The 18764-nt window shown below is 46.5% G+C and overlaps 1 protein-coding gene across 1 annotated transcript in view; it reads left to right on the top strand.

Annotated features, from left to right (window-relative positions):
* The window catches only part of LOC119964120 (outer dense fiber protein 2-like), a 57914-nt gene that overhangs the window by 18583 nt on the left and 20567 nt on the right, over window positions 1-18764 (top strand). The window contains exons 10-12 of the mRNA XM_038793425.1: window positions 1518-1628; window positions 8520-8620; window positions 13786-13948. Coding sequence (XP_038649353.1) covers window positions 1518-1628; window positions 8520-8620; window positions 13786-13948 — 375 coding nt within the window. The remainder of the gene's footprint in view (window positions 1-1517; window positions 1629-8519; window positions 8621-13785; window positions 13949-18764) is intronic.

Here is an 18764-nt window from a genome sequence, read left to right as displayed (position 1 = left end):
AACCACTGTGCCACCGAAAAAAAAATAAGAATTAGAACATAGAACATAGAACAGTACAGCACAGAACAGGCCCTTCGGCCCTCGATGTTGTGCCGAGCCATGATCACCCTACTCAAACCCACGTATCCACCCTATACCCGTAACCCAACAACCTCCCCCTATTAACTCATGGGATGTGGATGCCATTGGCTGGATCATCATTTATTGCCCATCCCTAAATTCCCGTTGAACTGAGTGGCTTGCTCAGCCACTTCAAAGGGCATTTAAAAGTCATCCATATTGCTGTGGATCTGGAGTCACATGTAGGCCAGACCAGGTAAGAATGGATAGATTTCCACTCCCAAAAGGACATTAATAATAATAATAATAATAATAATAATAATCTTTATTTGTGTCACAAGTAGGCTTACATTAACACTGCAATGAAGATACTGTGAAAATCCCCTCGTCACCACATTCCGGCGCCTGTTCGGGTACACAGAGGGAGAATTCAGAGTGTCCAATTCACCTAACAAGCATGTCTTTCGGGACTGGTGGGAGGAAACCGGAGCATCAGGAGGAAACCCACGCAGACTGAATCGGAAATAATTCCATGCTCCTCATCAGATTTTTAATTCCAGATTTTTTTTAATTGAATCCTGCCCTGGATGACTTCATCCCCAGAACAATCTGGATTACTAGTCCAGTGACAATACCACTAGCCACCACCTCCTTTTAAACTGCATATTTGAGCCGACAATTGAGGCTACACTCTGAAGGTCAGTCTACACCTGCGGAGAGAACATAACAAGTTAATGTTTCAGATGGCAGTTCTTAATCAGATACCATTGCCCCTTCAAACTGCCTTCCAGCCCATAGAACCATGTAATTTCCAGAACATCATTTTGGAAAGAACGTTTTCTGTGGCATATATCTGCTTTGATAATTCCTCATTTAGGCTGCAGAAGGTTGGATCATGATTATTGGCTTGTTGGAAAATAAACTGGAGAGCTCCAACTGAATTTCAGACATTTTAAAGTTCATGGGCTAGATTCTCCATTTCAGTGGCTAAGTGCCGGCTCATACGGAGAGTCCGTGGGCGTTTTGCAACGCCAAAATCAGCGTTTAACCCTCACCAACTCCGGGACCGGTGAGGGGCCAGGTGAAAAGTAAAGTTTACTCCCCATAACCACAATCTATTAAAAGTTGTGGGTCAGGTGAACTCCATGATACACTTTGGGGTTCTCTAAACTCTGGCCCGTAACAATATTCCTAGATCAGAGTTCCTTGCTCGTTGCTTCCATGATCATTTCGAGTAGGGACCACTGGATAACAATAAGGAGGAGGAACCAGGCTCATTGGGCATTCATACCATGATTGTTCCTCTTCACAAGGTGACCCGTGTGTGCTGCGTGATATCTAACCATTGAGCCTCACGAGACTCTGTCTCAATCGTTCAGTGAGTGCAACTGAATGTGTGTCCTTTTGTACTGGTCATAAATGGAATGATAGAAGAGACTATGTATTGTTATTCACAGGCTTCATTAACAGGTTTGGAAGAAAAGGCATCAATAACAACAGCGGCACTTGAGCAACTGAAAGTCGAAGCTAAACAACAGGAGGAGGTTGTTCTACAACATGGAACTCGGGTAATAATTTACTGAGTTGAAAGTAGCAATGTTTTGGGACACTGTCCAGCGTCTAAGTCGGAGATGGAATGTTAATTTACTATGTCTGAACCCCACGGAGATGGCATTTATAAATGGCTGTGTGTTGTCAAGGACTCCATCTAGATAATCAAAAGAGAAAATGCTGGAAAATCTCAGCAGGTCTGGCAGCATCTGTAGGGAGAGAAAAGAGCTAATGTTTCGAGCCCGATGACTCTTTGTCAAAGCTTTGACAAAGAGTCATCGGGCTCGAAACGTTAGCTCTTTTCTCGCCCTACAGATGCTGCCAGACTTGCTGAGATTTTCCAGCATTTTCTCTTTCGTTTCAGATTCCAGGATCCGCAGTAATTTGCTTTTATCCATCTGGATAATCCATTGAAATGACAGCTGTTTCTGTCTTGTCTGAAGGGGGTTATCATGAATCTTTTATGAATGGTAAGGGGAATGGCTCTGCATCCGTCTCCAACTAAAGGACAGGAGGGAAGAAGAGGAATAAACTTTAGAGAGGGGGAGAAAAGGTGTCTAAAGACATGAATTTTGATATTCAGTCCAGCCTCTTGTTGATGTCAATCGATATTGCATCACATCAAAATGGATTTCGCTGATTGGTGATGATGCTGTTGGATAGAATCCAAAATGAATATCTCATTCTCCTGTCCTTTGAACCCACATGATTGGTACTTTATGTAGGAAGCTACTGGGCGCGATTTAACCGAGGAAGATTAATGTCCGGTTTTGGACGCGTTTAGTGGTGTGTTTCTCCGCGGCTGCAATGCCTGGATATTTAACGCTATTTAGCGGCATTTTGGATTTATTTGGTCTCGGGAAGTTTCTCTCGCCAAGGCCACACTTAGTCATTTAGCTCACCAGCAGGAAAGGCTCCTTCCGGATCACGGCGGCAACTTGTCTGACTGCCTCAACCTCTTTCTTCCCCCTCACCTCCCCCTCCAACATCGAGGAGGCCCCAGAGCATCCTACTCAACCTGGTAAGGCCTCTAGGCCCGATCCCTGATCGTGTCACCCTGGCACTCCCACCTTGGCAATGCCCCTGCTGTCCTGACAATGCTACACAGGCACCCTGGAAGTGCAAGGCTAGCACTGCCTAGGTTTCCGGGTGCCGGGGAGAGTGCCCGGGTGTCACTCTGCCCTCCCCTCCCGGGGTCTCTCATATCCTGCGAGACCGAGGGTGATGCCATTATGACTTGTCCGTATTTGTGGAAACCAGTCCCAGACGTCACCTTGGCGAGATCTCTTTGTTGCAGTCATTAGGTCCCGGGCGCCGGGAAAATCCCCCAAGCACATATTTCAAACATAGATAATCATAGAATTTACAGTGCAGAAGGAGGCCATTCGGCCCATCGTGTCTGCACCGGCTCTTGGAAAGAGCACCTTACCCAAGGTCCACACGTCCACCCTATCCCCATAACCTAGTAACCCCACGCAACACTAAGGGCAATTTATCATGGACAATCCACCATCTTTGGACTGTGGGAGGAAACCTGAGCACCTGGAGGTAACCCACGCAGACACGGGGCGAATGTGCAGACTCCGCACAGACAGTGACCCAAGCCGGAAATCGAACCTGGGACCCTGGAGCTGTGAAGCAATTGCGCTAACCACAATGCTACCGTGCTGCCCTCTATTTAAATGAGCCTAATATCTAATTTAAATCTGCAGATCTGGATCATGCCCAGTGAGTCGCAGTTAAATCTGACAAGGCGTTTTGAGTGTTGCAAATCTTGCGAGAGGCCTGTAATGAGATTCAGTGGCCTCGTCCCGATACCAAGTCGGGCACGATGAGGCCGTTAAATCGAGTCCCCTATTCCAATACACTATTGTTGTATCTGATAATGGTTATGTTCGATATGAATCCACTGTGTGGCAGCAAAGATGCATTCTTCGCAAAGAAAATTAGCCATGGCAGCTTTTAAGCAAAAGTACGTGGAATATAACGTGTCGATGTTCAAAGAAAAAAGTCACATAATGGAAGAGAGTAATTTAAAAAAAAAAAATTTGGAGCACCCGCTTCATTTTTCTTTCCAATTAAGGGGCAATTTAGCGTGGCCAATCCACCTCCCCAGCACCTTTTTGGGTTTGGGTTGTGGGGGCGAAACCCTCGCAAACACGGGGAGAATGTGCAAACTCCACATGGACAGTGACCCAGAGCCGGAATCGGACCTGGGACCTCGGGGCCGTGAGGCAGAGAATAATTATATAGTGCGATTGCTTCTGCCACCTGTAAGAAATAGTTTGTAGCTAATTGGAGTGAGAAGATGGATTTGAGTGGGGCACGGGGTCACTGCTTTCCCCTGCTCCTGTTCAAAATTAAAGAAGGTGGGGGTGGGGGGCGGGGGAATACAACTTGGTTACGTATGAATAATTAGGCGAAAACATCACAGGATCTAAATTGTGTCCCCTAGGTCACCACTTTCTGGGAATCGCTTCTGATTAACGAGCAGAATTATTCTTCCAGAAACAGCAGTGTGAAGGAGGTGTATCATTTAAAAGTTTCAGTTGTCACTCCGTGTTCTTACGCTGAGAAGGCTCCTGCACAATTTAATCCATCACCCCTCAGAACAGGCCCCGCTATTACAGATGGCAGCCAATGAGCTGCAGACTAATTTGAAAGGATTGTAGAATAATAACTAGAAATAAGAACATAAGAACTAGGAGCAGGAGTAGGCCATCTGGCCCCTCGAGCCTGCTCCGCCATTCAATGAGATCATGGCTGATCTTTTGTGGACTCAGCTCCATTTCCGCCCAACACCAGAACCCTTAATCCCTTTATTCTTCAAAAAACTATCTATCTTTACCTTAAAAACATTTAATGAAGGAGCCTCAACTGCTTCACTGGGCAAGGAATTCCATAGTCACTGTCTGTACGGAGTCTGCACATCCTCCCCGTGTGTGCGTGGATTTCCTCCGGGTGCTCCGGTTTCCTACCACAGTCCAAAGATGTGCAGGTTAGGTGGATTGGCCATGATAAATTGCCCTTAGTATCCAAAATTGCCCTTAGTGTTGGGTGGGGTTACTGGGTTATGGGGATAGGGTGGAAGTGTTAATCCTGGGTAGGGAGCTCTTTCCAGGAGCCGGTGCAGACCCGATGGGCCGAATGGCCTCCTTCTGCACTGTAAATTCTATGAAAAACAAAATAGATTCACAACCCTTTGGGTGAAGAAGTTCCTCTTAAACTCAGTCCTAAATCTACTTCCCCTTATTTTGAGGCTATGCCTCCTAGTTCTGCTTTCACCCGCCAGTGGGAACAACCTGCCCGCATCTATCCTATCTATTCCCTTCATAATTTTATGTTTCTATAAGGACCCCCACATCCTTCTAAATTCCAATGAGCACAGTCCCAGTCTACTCAACCTCTCCTTATAATCCAACCCCCTCAACTCTGGGATTAACCTAGTGAATCTCCTCTGCACACCCTCCAGCGCCAGTACGTCCTTTCTCAGGTAAGGAGACCAAAACTGAACACAATACTCCAGGTGTGGCCTCACTGACACCTTATACAATTGCAGCATAACCTCCCTAGTCTTAAACTCCATCCCTCTAGCAATGAAGGACAAAATTCCATTTGCCTTCTTAATCACCTGTTGCACCTGTAAACCAACTTTCTGCGACTCATGCACGAGCACACCCAGGTCTCTCTGCACAGCGGCATTCTTTAATATTTTATCGTTTAAATAATAATCCCTTTTGCTGTTATTCCTACCAAAATGGATAACCTCACATTTGTCAACATTGTATTCCATCTGCCAGAGCCCAGCCCGTTCACTTAACCTATCCAAATCTCTCTGCAGACTTCCAGTATCCTCTGCACTTTTTGCTTTACCACTCATCTTAGTGTCGTTTGCAAACTTGGACACATTGCCCTTGGTCTCCAACTCCAAATCATCTATGTAAATTGTGAACAATTGTGGGCCCAACAATATGAGAGGTACAGAAACAGAGAAAGTATATTCATCAGCTGTGATTGTCACGTGGGTGAATTTTAATTTAGTAATGACGACATTGTATTTTTGAGCCTTCCCTTGTAATTTGGTGGACTAAAAGGTGCAGGAGGCTTCTTCAGAACAGTGTCTTAAGTGATCCAAAATAACACCTCACCAAATGCTGTAGTGTATCAGTAAAACGATCAACAAATTAATTTGTATAAATGTATCTCTCTGAGTTCTTATGACCTGCCCGAAGGTGAATCCAGTATTACTTCGAAAATTGACAACGAGAAGGCACAGATTCAAAGTGATTTGCAAAAGAAGCAAATGCGACGCGAGTAAAAGCATTGCCACACACTGGGTGGATGGGCTCTGGAATACACAGCCTGCAAGAGTGGTGGAGGCAGATTCGGTTGAGTCATTCAAGAGGGCACATAATAATAATAACCTACATTGTCACAAGTAGGCTTACGTTAACACTGCATTGAAGTTACTGTGAAAATACCCAAGTCGCCACATTCCGGCGCCTGTTCGGGTACACTGAGGTAGAATTCATAATGTCCAATTCACCTAACAGCATGACTTTCAGGACTTGTGGGAGGAAACACGAGCACCTGGCGGAAACCCACGCAGACACGGTGAGAATGTGTAGGCTCCACACAGACAGTGACCCGAGCTGGGAATTGAACCCGGGTCCCTGGTGCTGTGAAGCCATAGTGCTAACCATCGGATAATTACTTGAACAGGAAGAACGTGCAGGGCATGGGGGATGGCACCAAATCATGATGCTCGTTTAGAGGGCCGGTGCAGACCCGATGGGCCAAATGGCGTCTTCCTGCACCGTAACAATTCTGTAATTCTGTGAAAATGGAACTGGATATCTACTAGAAAAAAGGCGGAAGAAAGAAATGTTAACAATGATTGATTCTTTGATTCAGTGGGTCAAAGGATTCACTGTTTTACCACAGTTCAACGCACAATTCAGAGGCCCAGGCTAATGAGCTGGGGAAATTCAATTAATAAAATTCAACTGATCAATAATTGTGGAATTAACAGCTCGTCTCAGTAACAGTGACCATGAAACTATCATCGATTGTTGTGAAAACCCATCCATCTCACTAATGTTGTTTAGGGAATGAAATCTGCCGTCCGTGCCTTGTCTGGCCGACATGTGACTGCAGACCCACACCAAAGTGGTTGATTCTTAATTACCCTCTGTAATGGCCTAGTACCCCATTCAGTTCAAGGGCAATTAGGGATGGGCAACAAATGCTGGCCTTGCCAATGCTGCCCACCTCCCATGAGAGAATTTAAACAAAAATGGAGCGAGGGTTCTCCGTGTTTTTTAACAAAACATTTAGAGCACCCAATTTATTCTTTCCAATCAAGGGGCAATTTAGCATGGCAAACCCACCTAGTCTGCACACCCATGCAAACACGGGGAGAATTTGCAAGCTCCACATGGACAGTGACCCAGAGCCGGGATTGAACCTGGGACCTCGGCGCCGTGAGGCAGCGGGGCTAACCATGCTGCCCGGGTTCTTTGTATCTTGATGGCCCTTTCCTAAATGGAAAAACTAACCTGGCTTGTTTTAAAGTGACCATTTCTGGGGCGCAGCGTGATTGATCTTAATGTTACTCTTAGGGAGATGCTCAGCTTAGGCACGTACTGACATCAATTCAAGGCCAATACTAAGGTTGACTGAAGTTTGTTTAATAATAACTATTAAAAAACAATGCAGTTCCTCTGTTTGAGGCATGGGAAAATGATCAGAGAATGGTGTAGGTGGCCACTCCAGCTTGCTGCAGTAAGGTCATGGTGGAACTTTTATATCAACTCCACTTTCCTGCCCTAACTCCAAATCCTCCCATTATCTTGGGTCCAAAAGTCTATTGGTTTCAGAGTTGAATATACTCGCTGACTGAACATCGAATCCAAAGATTCAGAAGCCTGCAAGAGTGATTTATTAGTCTCCAAATACTTGGGGACGGGAAACTCCTTGTGAAACCCGACGACTCCTCTTGGGAGTCACCTAATGGGGTTCAGCAAAAAGCAGCAGGAAATAATGACTTTTTTCCTTTGGATTCGGCGTTGGACTTTACTAATGCCTGCTTCACCACTGGGGAATAACATTACAGCGGTTTCCCGATGAAGTATTGCATGATGGTGATCCAATTAGAGTTGCCATCAAGAGCTTCACTAGTTTACCTGGTTAATATTCACCTTTTTGCCTTCTATCCATTCCTTCCCTCTCCCTCCGCCGTGCTGGCTATCGTGTTGCAGACAGTGAATCAAGTGGAATTATGGGAGACTTTGCTAAGTTTCTGAAATTAGTCAAATGTAGGATGTAGGATGATTAGTCAAATGTAACCGCTGCAAAGATATGAGGTAAACTTCCTGTGTCGCTATAGGAGATTCTTCAATCAATTTAAAAAAAGATGCAGACAAAGGTATTGAGGTGTTAAACACCATGAACTGAGATTAGTGGTATCAGCGTGTTATATTTATAACCTATTGAATACATCCCTGATGCTTCCTGCATCCACCCTGCAATCTTCATACACGAGAGTCGTTTTGGAACCCTGGGACAAGACTCTTTTACACACTGCTTTGTATTGTATTGTTTAATAATCCGCAAAGGTTTGAAAGCTAATCATTGTGTATGGATTTCTGAAAGACCTTGGACTCTCTCAAAGTACACCGACTCCCTTGACTCCTTTGGAGCTGCATTGATATATCCCTCGCGCAGCAGTATGTCCCTCGTCTTTCTAGTTCGGATCGTTTTGCTATACATGTCCTTGGTTGGGCTTGCCTATGAATGTTATTTATTACCCCATGTATCCTCTATATTTACAGTTGGCAATAATTAGTGTTTTCTACCAAGGTGGATTTTGTGGAAGTGCTATAATTAGTTAATAATTAATGTTCCAGGCTGATGACTGGAGCTTACAATCGAAATCCTCTTTGGAAAAGGTGGAATCCTTGAGTGAAGAGAAGCAAAACTTACAGAAGGCGTTAGAAACCCTTTCTCGGTAACTAAAATAGAATTTACTAATTATAATCATTCATATAACTTTGTTTGTTGTGTTAGACTATACGAATCCCATATCCCTGGAGGTTATGGCAGTGCAAGTGAATATCTAAACACTTCTTAAATGTTACAATAGTTTCTGACTCAACCACCCGTCAGGCAGTGAGTTCCGGACTCCTACCACCCTCTGGGTGAAAATGTTTCTCCTCAACTCCCCTCTTAGCCTTCTAACTCTTAACTTAAATCTATGCCCCCTGGTTATTGATCTCTCTGCTAATGTCCTATCCTCCCTATTTATGCTCCTCAGGATCTTATATACCTCTAACCTTCTCAACCTTCGCTTCTCCAAGGATAACAGCCCCAGCCTATCCAATCTTTCCTCATATCTCAGACCCTCCAGCCCAGGCAGCATCCTGGTCAATACCCTCTGCACCCTCTCCGGTGCGATCACATCCTTCCTATGGTGTGGGACAAGAAATGCACACAGTACTCCGGTTGTGGTCGATCCAGCGTGTTATACAGTTCCAGCACGGCCTCCCTGCTCTTGTATTCTATACCTCAGTTAATAAAGGGAAGTATCCCATAGGTTGTCTTAACTTTAGGGTTCTGTGGATAGGCACTCCACAGCTCCAACTCATGCTCACCAACAGATTGCTTCTAGTACTAGTTTAGTGTTGATAATCAATGCTGTTGTTGCAACAGCAGCACCCTGGCAATGGATGTACATGTTCCATGTGACTCTGGAGTGAGTAGATTGAACCACAGTTATAGAGCTTGCAGATGATGCAAACCTTGGCAAGGTCTTTCACGTGCAAATGTGAGGTAGTACATTTTGGAAGGTCTCATGCAGGTAGGGAATATACAGTGAATGGTAGAACCCTCAAGAGTGTTGACAGTCAGAGAGACCTAGGTGTACAGGTCCACAGGTCACTGAAAGGGGCAACACAGGTGGAGAAGGTAGTCAAGAAGGCATACAGCATGCTTGCCTTCATTGGCCAGGGCATTGAGTATAAGAATTGGCAAGTCATGTTGCAGCTGTATAGAACCTTAGTTAGACCACACTTGGAGTATAGTGTTCAATTCTGGTCGCCACACTACCAGAAGGATGTGGAGGCTTTAGAGAGGGTGCAGAAGAGATTTACCAGGATGTTGCCTGGTATGGAGGGCATTAGCTATGAGGAGAGGTTGAATAAACTTGGTTTGTTCTCACTGGAACGAAGGAGGTTGAGGGGCGACCTGATAGAGGTCTACAAAATTATGAGGGGCATAGACAGAGTAGATAGTCAGGGACTTTTTCCCAGGGTAGAGGGAAATTTCAGCTTCAGTTTGGTGAAATGGGTGGAAGCTCGTCAGATGAAGTTCAGTGCGTAGAAGTGTGAAGTGATGGACTTTGTCAAGGCAGTATACTATAAATGGCACGATTTTTGTCACGTGTAAATAAGCAAGGAGACCTTGGTGTCCATATATGTACTAATCCTTAAAGGTGGCAAGGCAAGTTGATAAGATGGTTCAAAAGCATATTGGTTTGTAAATAGAAAAATAGAATGTAAAACCAAAACTACCCTGGTGGAATTTTATTAGTCACTGGTTGGGCCTCAGCTGGTGTACTGTGGGCAGTTCTAGGAACCACACTTCGTGAAAGACTTTAGAAAGAGAACAGACAAGGTTTGCCAGGAACTTACCAAGAATAGGGGAGTTCAGTTATGAGGAGAGATTGGAAACTATTCTCCTTGGATCAGAGATGGGGCGGGGGTTACAGGAATAGGACGGGGGAGTGGGCCTAGGCGAGCTCCTCTTTCAAAGGGTCAGTGCAGACTCGCTGGGCTGAATTCCTCCTTCGGCACTGTAGGGGTTCACTTCTATGATTCAGAGATGGTTAAAATATGACCTAATAGTGTTTTCACGAGAATATGGGGTTATGATAGAGTAGTTAGGGAAATATATGGGGCGCGATTCTCCGCTCCCCACGCAGCGTGGGAGAATCGCGGGAGGCCCCCCCCCCCGACAAAATTCACACACCCCCTCGCGCCCCCCGCGATTCTCCCCCCCCCACCCCCGGTTCGGAAGAATCGGCGTTCGCCATTTCTGACGGCGAACGGCGATTCTCCGACCCCAACGAGCCAAGCGGCCTGCCGTTCGCGGCCGTTTCACGACGGCGGCAAACACACCTGGTCGCTGCCGTCGTGAAACAGGAACGGGAAGCCCGTTTGGGGCTTGTAGGTGGCCTAGAAAGGAAAGAGCACCACGACTGTGCTCGGGAGGGGACAGGCCTGCGATCGGTGCCCACCGATCGTCGGGCCGGCGTCCAAATCGGACGCACTATTTCCCCTCCGCCGCCCCGCAAGATCAAGCCGCCACGTCTTGCGGGGCGGCTGAGGGGAAAGACGGCCACCGCGCATGCGCGGGTTCGTGCCATCAGCGTCATGACGTCAGCCGCGCATGCGCGGGTTGGAACCGGCCAACCTGCGCATGCACGGCTGTCGTCACTAGGCGCGCCGGCCGCGTCATTCTCGGTGCGACGCCCACGCGGCCGAGATTTACGGAGCGCCGCTCCTAGCCCCGCCGGGAGGGGAGAATAGGGTCGAGGAGCGGCCTCCGAGGCCGTCGTGAAACTCGGCCGAGTTCACGACGGCCCTCCCGATTTCTCCCGGGAGCGGAGAATTCCGCCCATTCTCTCTTCAGTAGTTAGAAGTCATGGGTTCAACTTCATTGGGAAAAGACCTGGGGGAGGGATGAGGAGAATTTTTTTCACTCAATTGTATGTATCTGAAGCACTCCATCTGAAAAGGTAGCGAATACTGATTCCATGAACAATTTCAAAAGGGAGGTGAGCAGGATTATGCAGAAAATGCAGAGACGTAAGGCTTATCGCAACTATTGTTTGAGAGATAGCACAGGCATGACAGGCCGAGTGGCCTGATGTGCTGTCTGATTGTATGATCCAATCAATTCCCCTGGTTGGGGGTGGGGAGGGTACAGCCTCACTCTTTAAATCAGTACCTATGCAGTTTAAATCCAGTGCGCTGTGAAATCTGGTTTACCAGGTTCGAGGGGACCCTGATCGGTGTGGGGCACTGAATAAAACTCACTGAATGTCAGTTTAAATGTGGGGATTGTGTCCTCCCCGACATCTTGTTTAGCTCACTGAGCTAAATCGCTGGCTTTTAAAGCAGACCAAGCAGGCCAGCAGCACGGTTCGATTCCCGTACCAGCTTCCCCGGACAGGCGCCGGAATGTGGCGACTAGGGGCTTTTCACAGTAACTTCATTGAAGCCTACTCATGACAATAAGGGATTTTCATTTTTCATTCATCTAAACATCCACATTACTAATATGTTGCCAGAGGCCTAACCTTCTCTCAGTATCCAGGCCTGCACACAGCCCCCTCTTGCGCATGACTCATTAGAACGTTCCAGATAAGCAGGGGCTAGACAACATATGGATGATTCTGACTGGAACCCAAGCTGCAGCTATTACAGACTGCAATGCGAATGAATCCGTGTAATGTTCCTCATATTCCTTTCTTCACAGATTATCCCATCTCTCATTCACCTCTCATTGGGAGGGATGACGAAACAGCTGTTGCCAGAATCTCTCTCGTTATCCATTTAAATCGGTTGAGAGGGAGTGAATGAAGAGGTTCTGGGCACCCATTAGGTACCATCAGTTAGAAACTCATTATGTTATATTCATTAGCAAATACCAACGCATAATTCTAAAGCAGTTGCCTTAATTATCGCATTGTCAAATCACACAAGGACTATTGGGCTGAATTTAAAACATCTTTATTACACCATCTTGTCGTTTTCTCCTATGTGGCCAAAATACTCATTAATTCACATGTATTTCTGAATCTAGATTTGAGACTTGCCAAAGTCTGGATGCAAGGGGTTTCAGACTGGATCTCATTGACCCCCTCCTTTTTCTATCCTCCACTTTGATCTCCTTAAAGCACTGACTCCTTGAGCTGCCATTTGCTTTGGGGCCTCAACATCAGGGCCAAATGGGGCACCCAAACCTGCTCCCTCCGGCAGCGAGATTGGCATAGCGGTCTACCTGGAGGGCGCCTCCTAATTGATCACCTCTGAGCTCGGTGTCCTATTAAGGACAGTGGGCGGGCCCTTAATGCTGGTGATTGAGGTAGAGGTCATCTCTGGAGATCGTGAAGCCACCACAAAATGGAGGCGCTCTCTCTGGACTGCGCTTCAGCCATCGAACAACTGATGGTTGGGTGAACCGGGATGGAGTACAAACCCAGTTTTTCATTAATTCAGCCTGCTCTATGCGACATAGAACATACAGTGCTGAAGGAGGCCATTCAGTCCATCGAGTCTGCACCAACCCACTTGAGCCCTCACTTCCACCCTATCCCCGTAACCCAATAACCCCTCCTACCCCTTTTGGACTCTTAGGGGCAATTCATAATTGCCAATCCATCTAACCTGCAGTCTTTGGACTGTGGGAGGAAACCGGAGCACCCGGAGGAAACCCACGCAGACACGAAGAGAACGTGCAGACTCCGCACAGACAGTGACCCAGCGGGGAATCGAACCTGGGACCCTGACGCTGTGAAGCCACAGTGCTAACCACTTGTGCTACTGTGCTGCCCCATGGAGCCTATCGCTCTAATGGCCTCCCAGGGGGCAGCAGGAAGATCACCTTCATTGAGTTGGTGGCCATTTTGATGTATTGGGGGCCACTCCGCCATTGGCAAAATGACAGTGAGGCTGCAAAGACTGATCCACCTCCCAGTCCACACCTGGAAAATGTTCCTCAGCATCTACTTGTCTCTCCGTCGCAGCTGCGACATACATTTTGTATCGGACCCTTTGCAGAGTGATTTCATTCCATCAGTCTAGGTTAGATTCAAACCTGATCCATAAAAGAAACAGGCAGCCTGCTCAGAAAACTAAATAAATGTTGTTTCAAGAACACGAGTTAGGGGCAGGGGCAGACGGTACGACCCATTGATACTGATCCGCAATCAATACCACCATGGCTGATCTTCAATTCCGTTTTCCCGCCTGCTCCCCACATCCCCGTGATTCCCTGAGAGACCGGATTATTAATAATGAGCTTTCCTCGGGGTGGAGTTTCTAATGCTTTCTGTGAAAAGTGGCCTCGTGTTTGAATTTACTTTAGAATTTCATTTATCATTAATTTAAGGAAACTAAAGGAGGTGGATTTGCAAAACCAGGAGCTGACCGAGACCGTGGCAAAACAAGAAGGAGCTCTCCTGCACAGCAGACATCAGCTAGACGAGAGGTCGAGGGAATCTGCAGGATTGGCTCGGCAGCTGGAAGCTGTGTTGCGCGACGTTCGTGAAAAGGTATGAAGTCGTCACTGTCCTGCAAAATGATTTCTCCACCAGCTTGCAGTTTTCCTCATCGAGAACAGCTATGTACCGTTTTCGGTAAGCAGGCCCAGGTGCTGCATGGTGCCAGCTGTGGTTCCGCCATTGGCACCCTTGCCCCTGTGTCACAAGGTTCCGGCTTCAGGTCCCACTCCGCTACAGCGCATAATTCAAAACTGCCAGTCTAGCGCAGGGCTGAGGGAGCACCGCTCTGTTGCAGGTACCAGCTCCTGAATGAGAAGTTTGAACCCCGCTGCTCGTGTGTCCGTGAAAGATCCCCTGGCAATATTTCAAAGAAGAGCAGGTGGGTCATCCCTGGTGACCTGGCCAATATCTATCCCTCAGTCAACAATCACAAGAGCGGGTTATCTGATCAGATTATTGTGTGTGGGAGCTTGCTGTACATAAATTGACTGCCGCATTTTCTATAGTACATCTGTGCATACACTTTGCAAAGCACTACATTGGCTGTGAAGTGGTCTGGTGGTTGCGAAAGGTGCTTTTTGGGTACAGGTCTTTTTTTTCCACTTTCATGGAGCAGACCAAACCTTTTGATCTGATAAGTGGGATTAGTGCGAGATTACGGGTAGTTATTGTCGGTGTAGACTCGATGGGCCGAAGGGCCTGTTCTGCGCTGCACGACTACGTCCGGCTGGAGAGCTCGCCCTGCCAGCAACTTTTGAAAGATTGGGGCGGCAATGTAAAAAATAAATAACCCAAACACCACATGGAACCCCACCACTCCAGACATGGAGCCATTGGCGCGGCGTGGGGACACCCAAGCAGGGAAATACCATCGGCGTAAAAAACACATTGGGAGTCCCGCTCGATTCTCCACCCCTTCCCCTACTCCAAACCCGCCCCCAAAAGCAGAGGGGCGGGGGGGGGGGGAAATCCTTCCCATTTTAGTTTTTCATTGCTTTTTATTGAGTTCAGACAATGGCCTTACAATTGAACAAGGTGAAAGCCATTTGGATCTACAAATCAGTGTGTGCTTGTCCCATTCTTGTCTCTTGTGCATCCCACTATTTTGTCGCCCTAATATCTGCATTCCCGTCTTCCCTTCTTAAATCTACAAAACTTCTTTACCTCTCTCTCCTCCTTCAACGTGCTATTTAAAATTTACCTCTTTCTAATTAAGTTTGTGATCACCTGTCCTTCTATCTTCTTGTGTGGCTTAATGTTATTGCATTCATTGGCACGTTAGTTGACCAATCCAGCTCTTGCCAATATGGCTGCCGCCCCTATTGAAAGTATCAGCCAGCGTGTGGGTGTACGTGTTACGCATAACAAATAAATCTTTCTTCAAGATGATCACAGGAAGAATTGTGAGTGCTATGACACTCGATAACCTTCACCACCAGAGGTCCTGGAATGGAGGTGCGTTGGCGGTTATTCAAGTCTTCAGTGTGACAGGGTTGTCATATTGAACTGCATGTTCGCCTTTGCATGAAGATTCTGTGCAATTCCACGTTAAATATATCTGCCAATTTCTGCTCAACCATCCATCTGTGGCAATATGGTCCAGTGCTCTGTTTAATTGATGTTGACTTACCTTATGCAGTATGACCACCAGGGATGCTAAAAACATCACATTTTTACTGGTGGTGTTTTCCCTGGGAAATTTGCCCCCTTTATACGATTTCTAGTTGACTTTGACTTTGTGGAATACTAAATTTTTACAATTTTCACAGTAGTCATGGGTGATTTTAATCGACATATAAAATGGAAAACTCAGATTGGCAGTATGGCTGAGGAGTTCGTAGAACACGTTCTTGATAGTTTCTTGGAGCAGCACGGCCTGGAACCAACCCAGAGAGCAGATTATATTTGTCTTGGTGTCAGATTAATCGTTTGTTTATCCCGTGAAGGTTCTTCTCAATCAAGAGAATTGCTTGTAGAGGTTTTTATTCTTAAATTAATCAAAAGATAGCGTTCTGCATCCAAACTCACCAGAGATTTTTCTTATCTATTATAAGAACATAAGAACTAGGAGCAGGAGCTCTGGCCCCTCGAGCCTGCTCCGCCATTCAATGACATCATGGCTGATCTTTTGTGGAATCCGCTCCACTTTCCCACCCGAACACCATAACCCCTTATTCCTTTATTCTTCAAAAACCTATCTATCTTTATCTTGAATACATTTAATGAAGGAGCCTCAACTGCTTCACAGGGCAGGGAATTCCATAGATTCACAACCCTTTGGGTGAAAACGTTCCTCCTAAACTCAGTCCTAAATCTACTTCCCCTTATTTTGAGGCTATGCCCCCTAGTTCTGCTTTCACCCGCCAGTGGAAACAGCCTGCCCGCATCTATCCTATCTATTCCCTTCATAATTTTATATGTTTCTGTAAGATCCCCCCCCACATCCTTCTAAATTCCAACGAGTACAGTCCCAGTCTACTCAACCTCTCCTCGTAATCCAACCCCTTCAGCTCTGGGATTAACCTCGTGAATCTCCTCTGCACACCCTCCAGCGCCAGTACGTCCTTTGTCAGGTAAGGAGACCAAAACTGAACACAATACTCCAGGTGTGGCCTCACTAACACCTTATGCTTTCCATTTGTACTTAATATTGAGATCATAAAAAGTGGAGGCAAATTTGTAGGCGGAATCTAATGCTGACCCCCAGTGGAAGGTTTGAAGGCAGGAGGGGGTTGGGGTTAGGAGGGGGGTGATTTGATCGGGAGGGCGGGTGCAGGATGGGTGCCCCACCGCTTTCCCACCCCCACCTGATTAAAGGGATGACAGTGGGTAGATAATGGCAAACATTCAAGGAACGCATGGAGGAACTACAGCAACTGTTCATTCCTGTCTGGCACAAAAGCAAAGGGGGTAAGACGGCCAAGCCATGGCTTACAAAGGAAATTAGAAATAGTATCCAATACAAGGAAGAAGCATACAGATTGGCCAAGAAAAATAATAGGTCTGAGGATTGGGAGCAGTTTAGAATTCAGGAAAGAAGGACAAAGGGATTGATTAAGAAGGGGAAAGTGCAGTACGAAAGGGAGCTTGCAGGGAACATAAAGACTGACACTTAGGGGCTGGTTTAGCACACATGGGGCTGGTTCAGCACACTGGGCTAAATCGCTGGCTTTTAAAGCTGACCAAAGCAGGCCACCAGCACGGTTCAATTCCCGTACCAGCCTCCCCGAAGAGGCGCCAGAATGTGGCGACTAGAGGCTTTTCACAGTAACTTCATTGAAGCCGACTGGTGACAATAAGCGATTTTCATTTCATTCAAGAGTTTCTACAGATATGTGAAGAGAATGAGATTGGTAAAGACAAATATAGGCCCCCTACAGACAGAAACAGGGGAATACATAATAAGGAACAAAAAAATGGCTGAGCAATTGAATACACGCTTTGGTTCTGAATTCACAAATTTGGACTCAAATCAGATCCCAGAAATGTTGGAGAATGAAAGGTTTAGTGAGAGGGAAGAACTGAGGGAGATCAACATTAGTAGAGAAAAGGTGCTGGGAAAACTGATGGGATTGAAGGCGGATAAATCCCCAGAGCCTGAGGATCTGTGTCCCAGAGTGCTTAAGGAGGTGGCTCTGGAAATAGTGGATGCATTGGTGGTCACCTTCCAGGATTCTATCGACTCTGGAACTGTCCCTGAAGATTGGAGGGTAGCTCACGTCACTCCGACATTGAAAAGGGAGGGAGAGAGAAAGCAGGGAATTATAGACCAGTAAGCCTAACATCCGTAGTGGGGAAAATGCTTGACTCTATTATCAAGGACTTTATAGCGGAGCATTTAGAAAGCAGTGGCAGGATCAGTCAGAGTCAGCATGGATTTATGAAGGGAAAATCATGCTTGACAAATCTATTGGAATTATTTGAAGAGGTGACCAGTACACTCAACAAGGGAGAGCCAGTCGATGTGGTATATTTGGACTTTCAGAAGGCGTTTGACAAAGTCCTGCAAAAGAGATTATTGTACAAATTTAAAGTGCATGGGATTGGGGGAAATGTATTGAGGTGGATAGAAAACTGGTTGGCAGAGAGGAAACAAAGAGTAGGGATCAATGGGTCCTTTTCAAATTGGCAGACAGTAACCAGTGGGGTACCTCAGGGATCGGTGCTGGGACCCCAGCTATTCACAATATATATTAATGATTTGGATGACGGAACAACATGTAACATCTCAAACTTTGCAGATGATACCAAATTAGGTGGGAGGGTGAATTGTGATGAGGATGTAGGGATCAACAACAAGGTCTGGACAGGTTGGGCCAGTGGGCAAATCAATGACAGATGCAGTATAATTTGGATAAGTGTGAGGTTATTCACTTTGGAAGCAAAAACAGGAAGGCAGATTACTAGCTGAATGGTTGTAAATTGGGAGAGGGGAGTGTGCAGCGGGACCTGGGTGTCCTTGTGCACCATTAACTGAAGGTAACCATGCAGGTGCAGCAGGTGGTAAAGAAAGCTGATGGTATGTTGGCCTTCATTGCGAGAGGTTTCGAGTATAGAAACAGGGATGTGTTGCTGCAATTACACAGCACATTGGTGAGGCCACACTTGGAGTATTGTGTCCAGTTTTGGTCTCCTTCTCTGAGAAAGTATGTTCTTGCTCTCGAGGGTGTGCAGCGAAGGTTTACCAGACTGATTCCAGGGATGGCGGGACTGTCATATGAGGAGAGATTGACTAAATTGGGATTGCTCTCGCTGGAGTTCAGAAGAATGAGGGGGGATCTCAGAGACTTATAAAATTCTAACAGGACTAGACAGGGTAGATGCAGGCCGGCCTCTCTGTCTCCCGGCCTCCTTTCTTCCGCGCCGG

The sequence above is a fragment of the Scyliorhinus canicula genome, chromosome 4 (assembly GCF_902713615.1).
Source record: "Scyliorhinus canicula chromosome 4, sScyCan1.1, whole genome shotgun sequence".
Classification (NCBI taxonomy): domain Eukaryota; kingdom Metazoa; phylum Chordata; class Chondrichthyes; order Carcharhiniformes; family Scyliorhinidae; genus Scyliorhinus; species Scyliorhinus canicula.
Note: the sequence above shows the minus strand (reverse complement) of the source record. Positions and strands in the feature narration are given on the sequence as shown.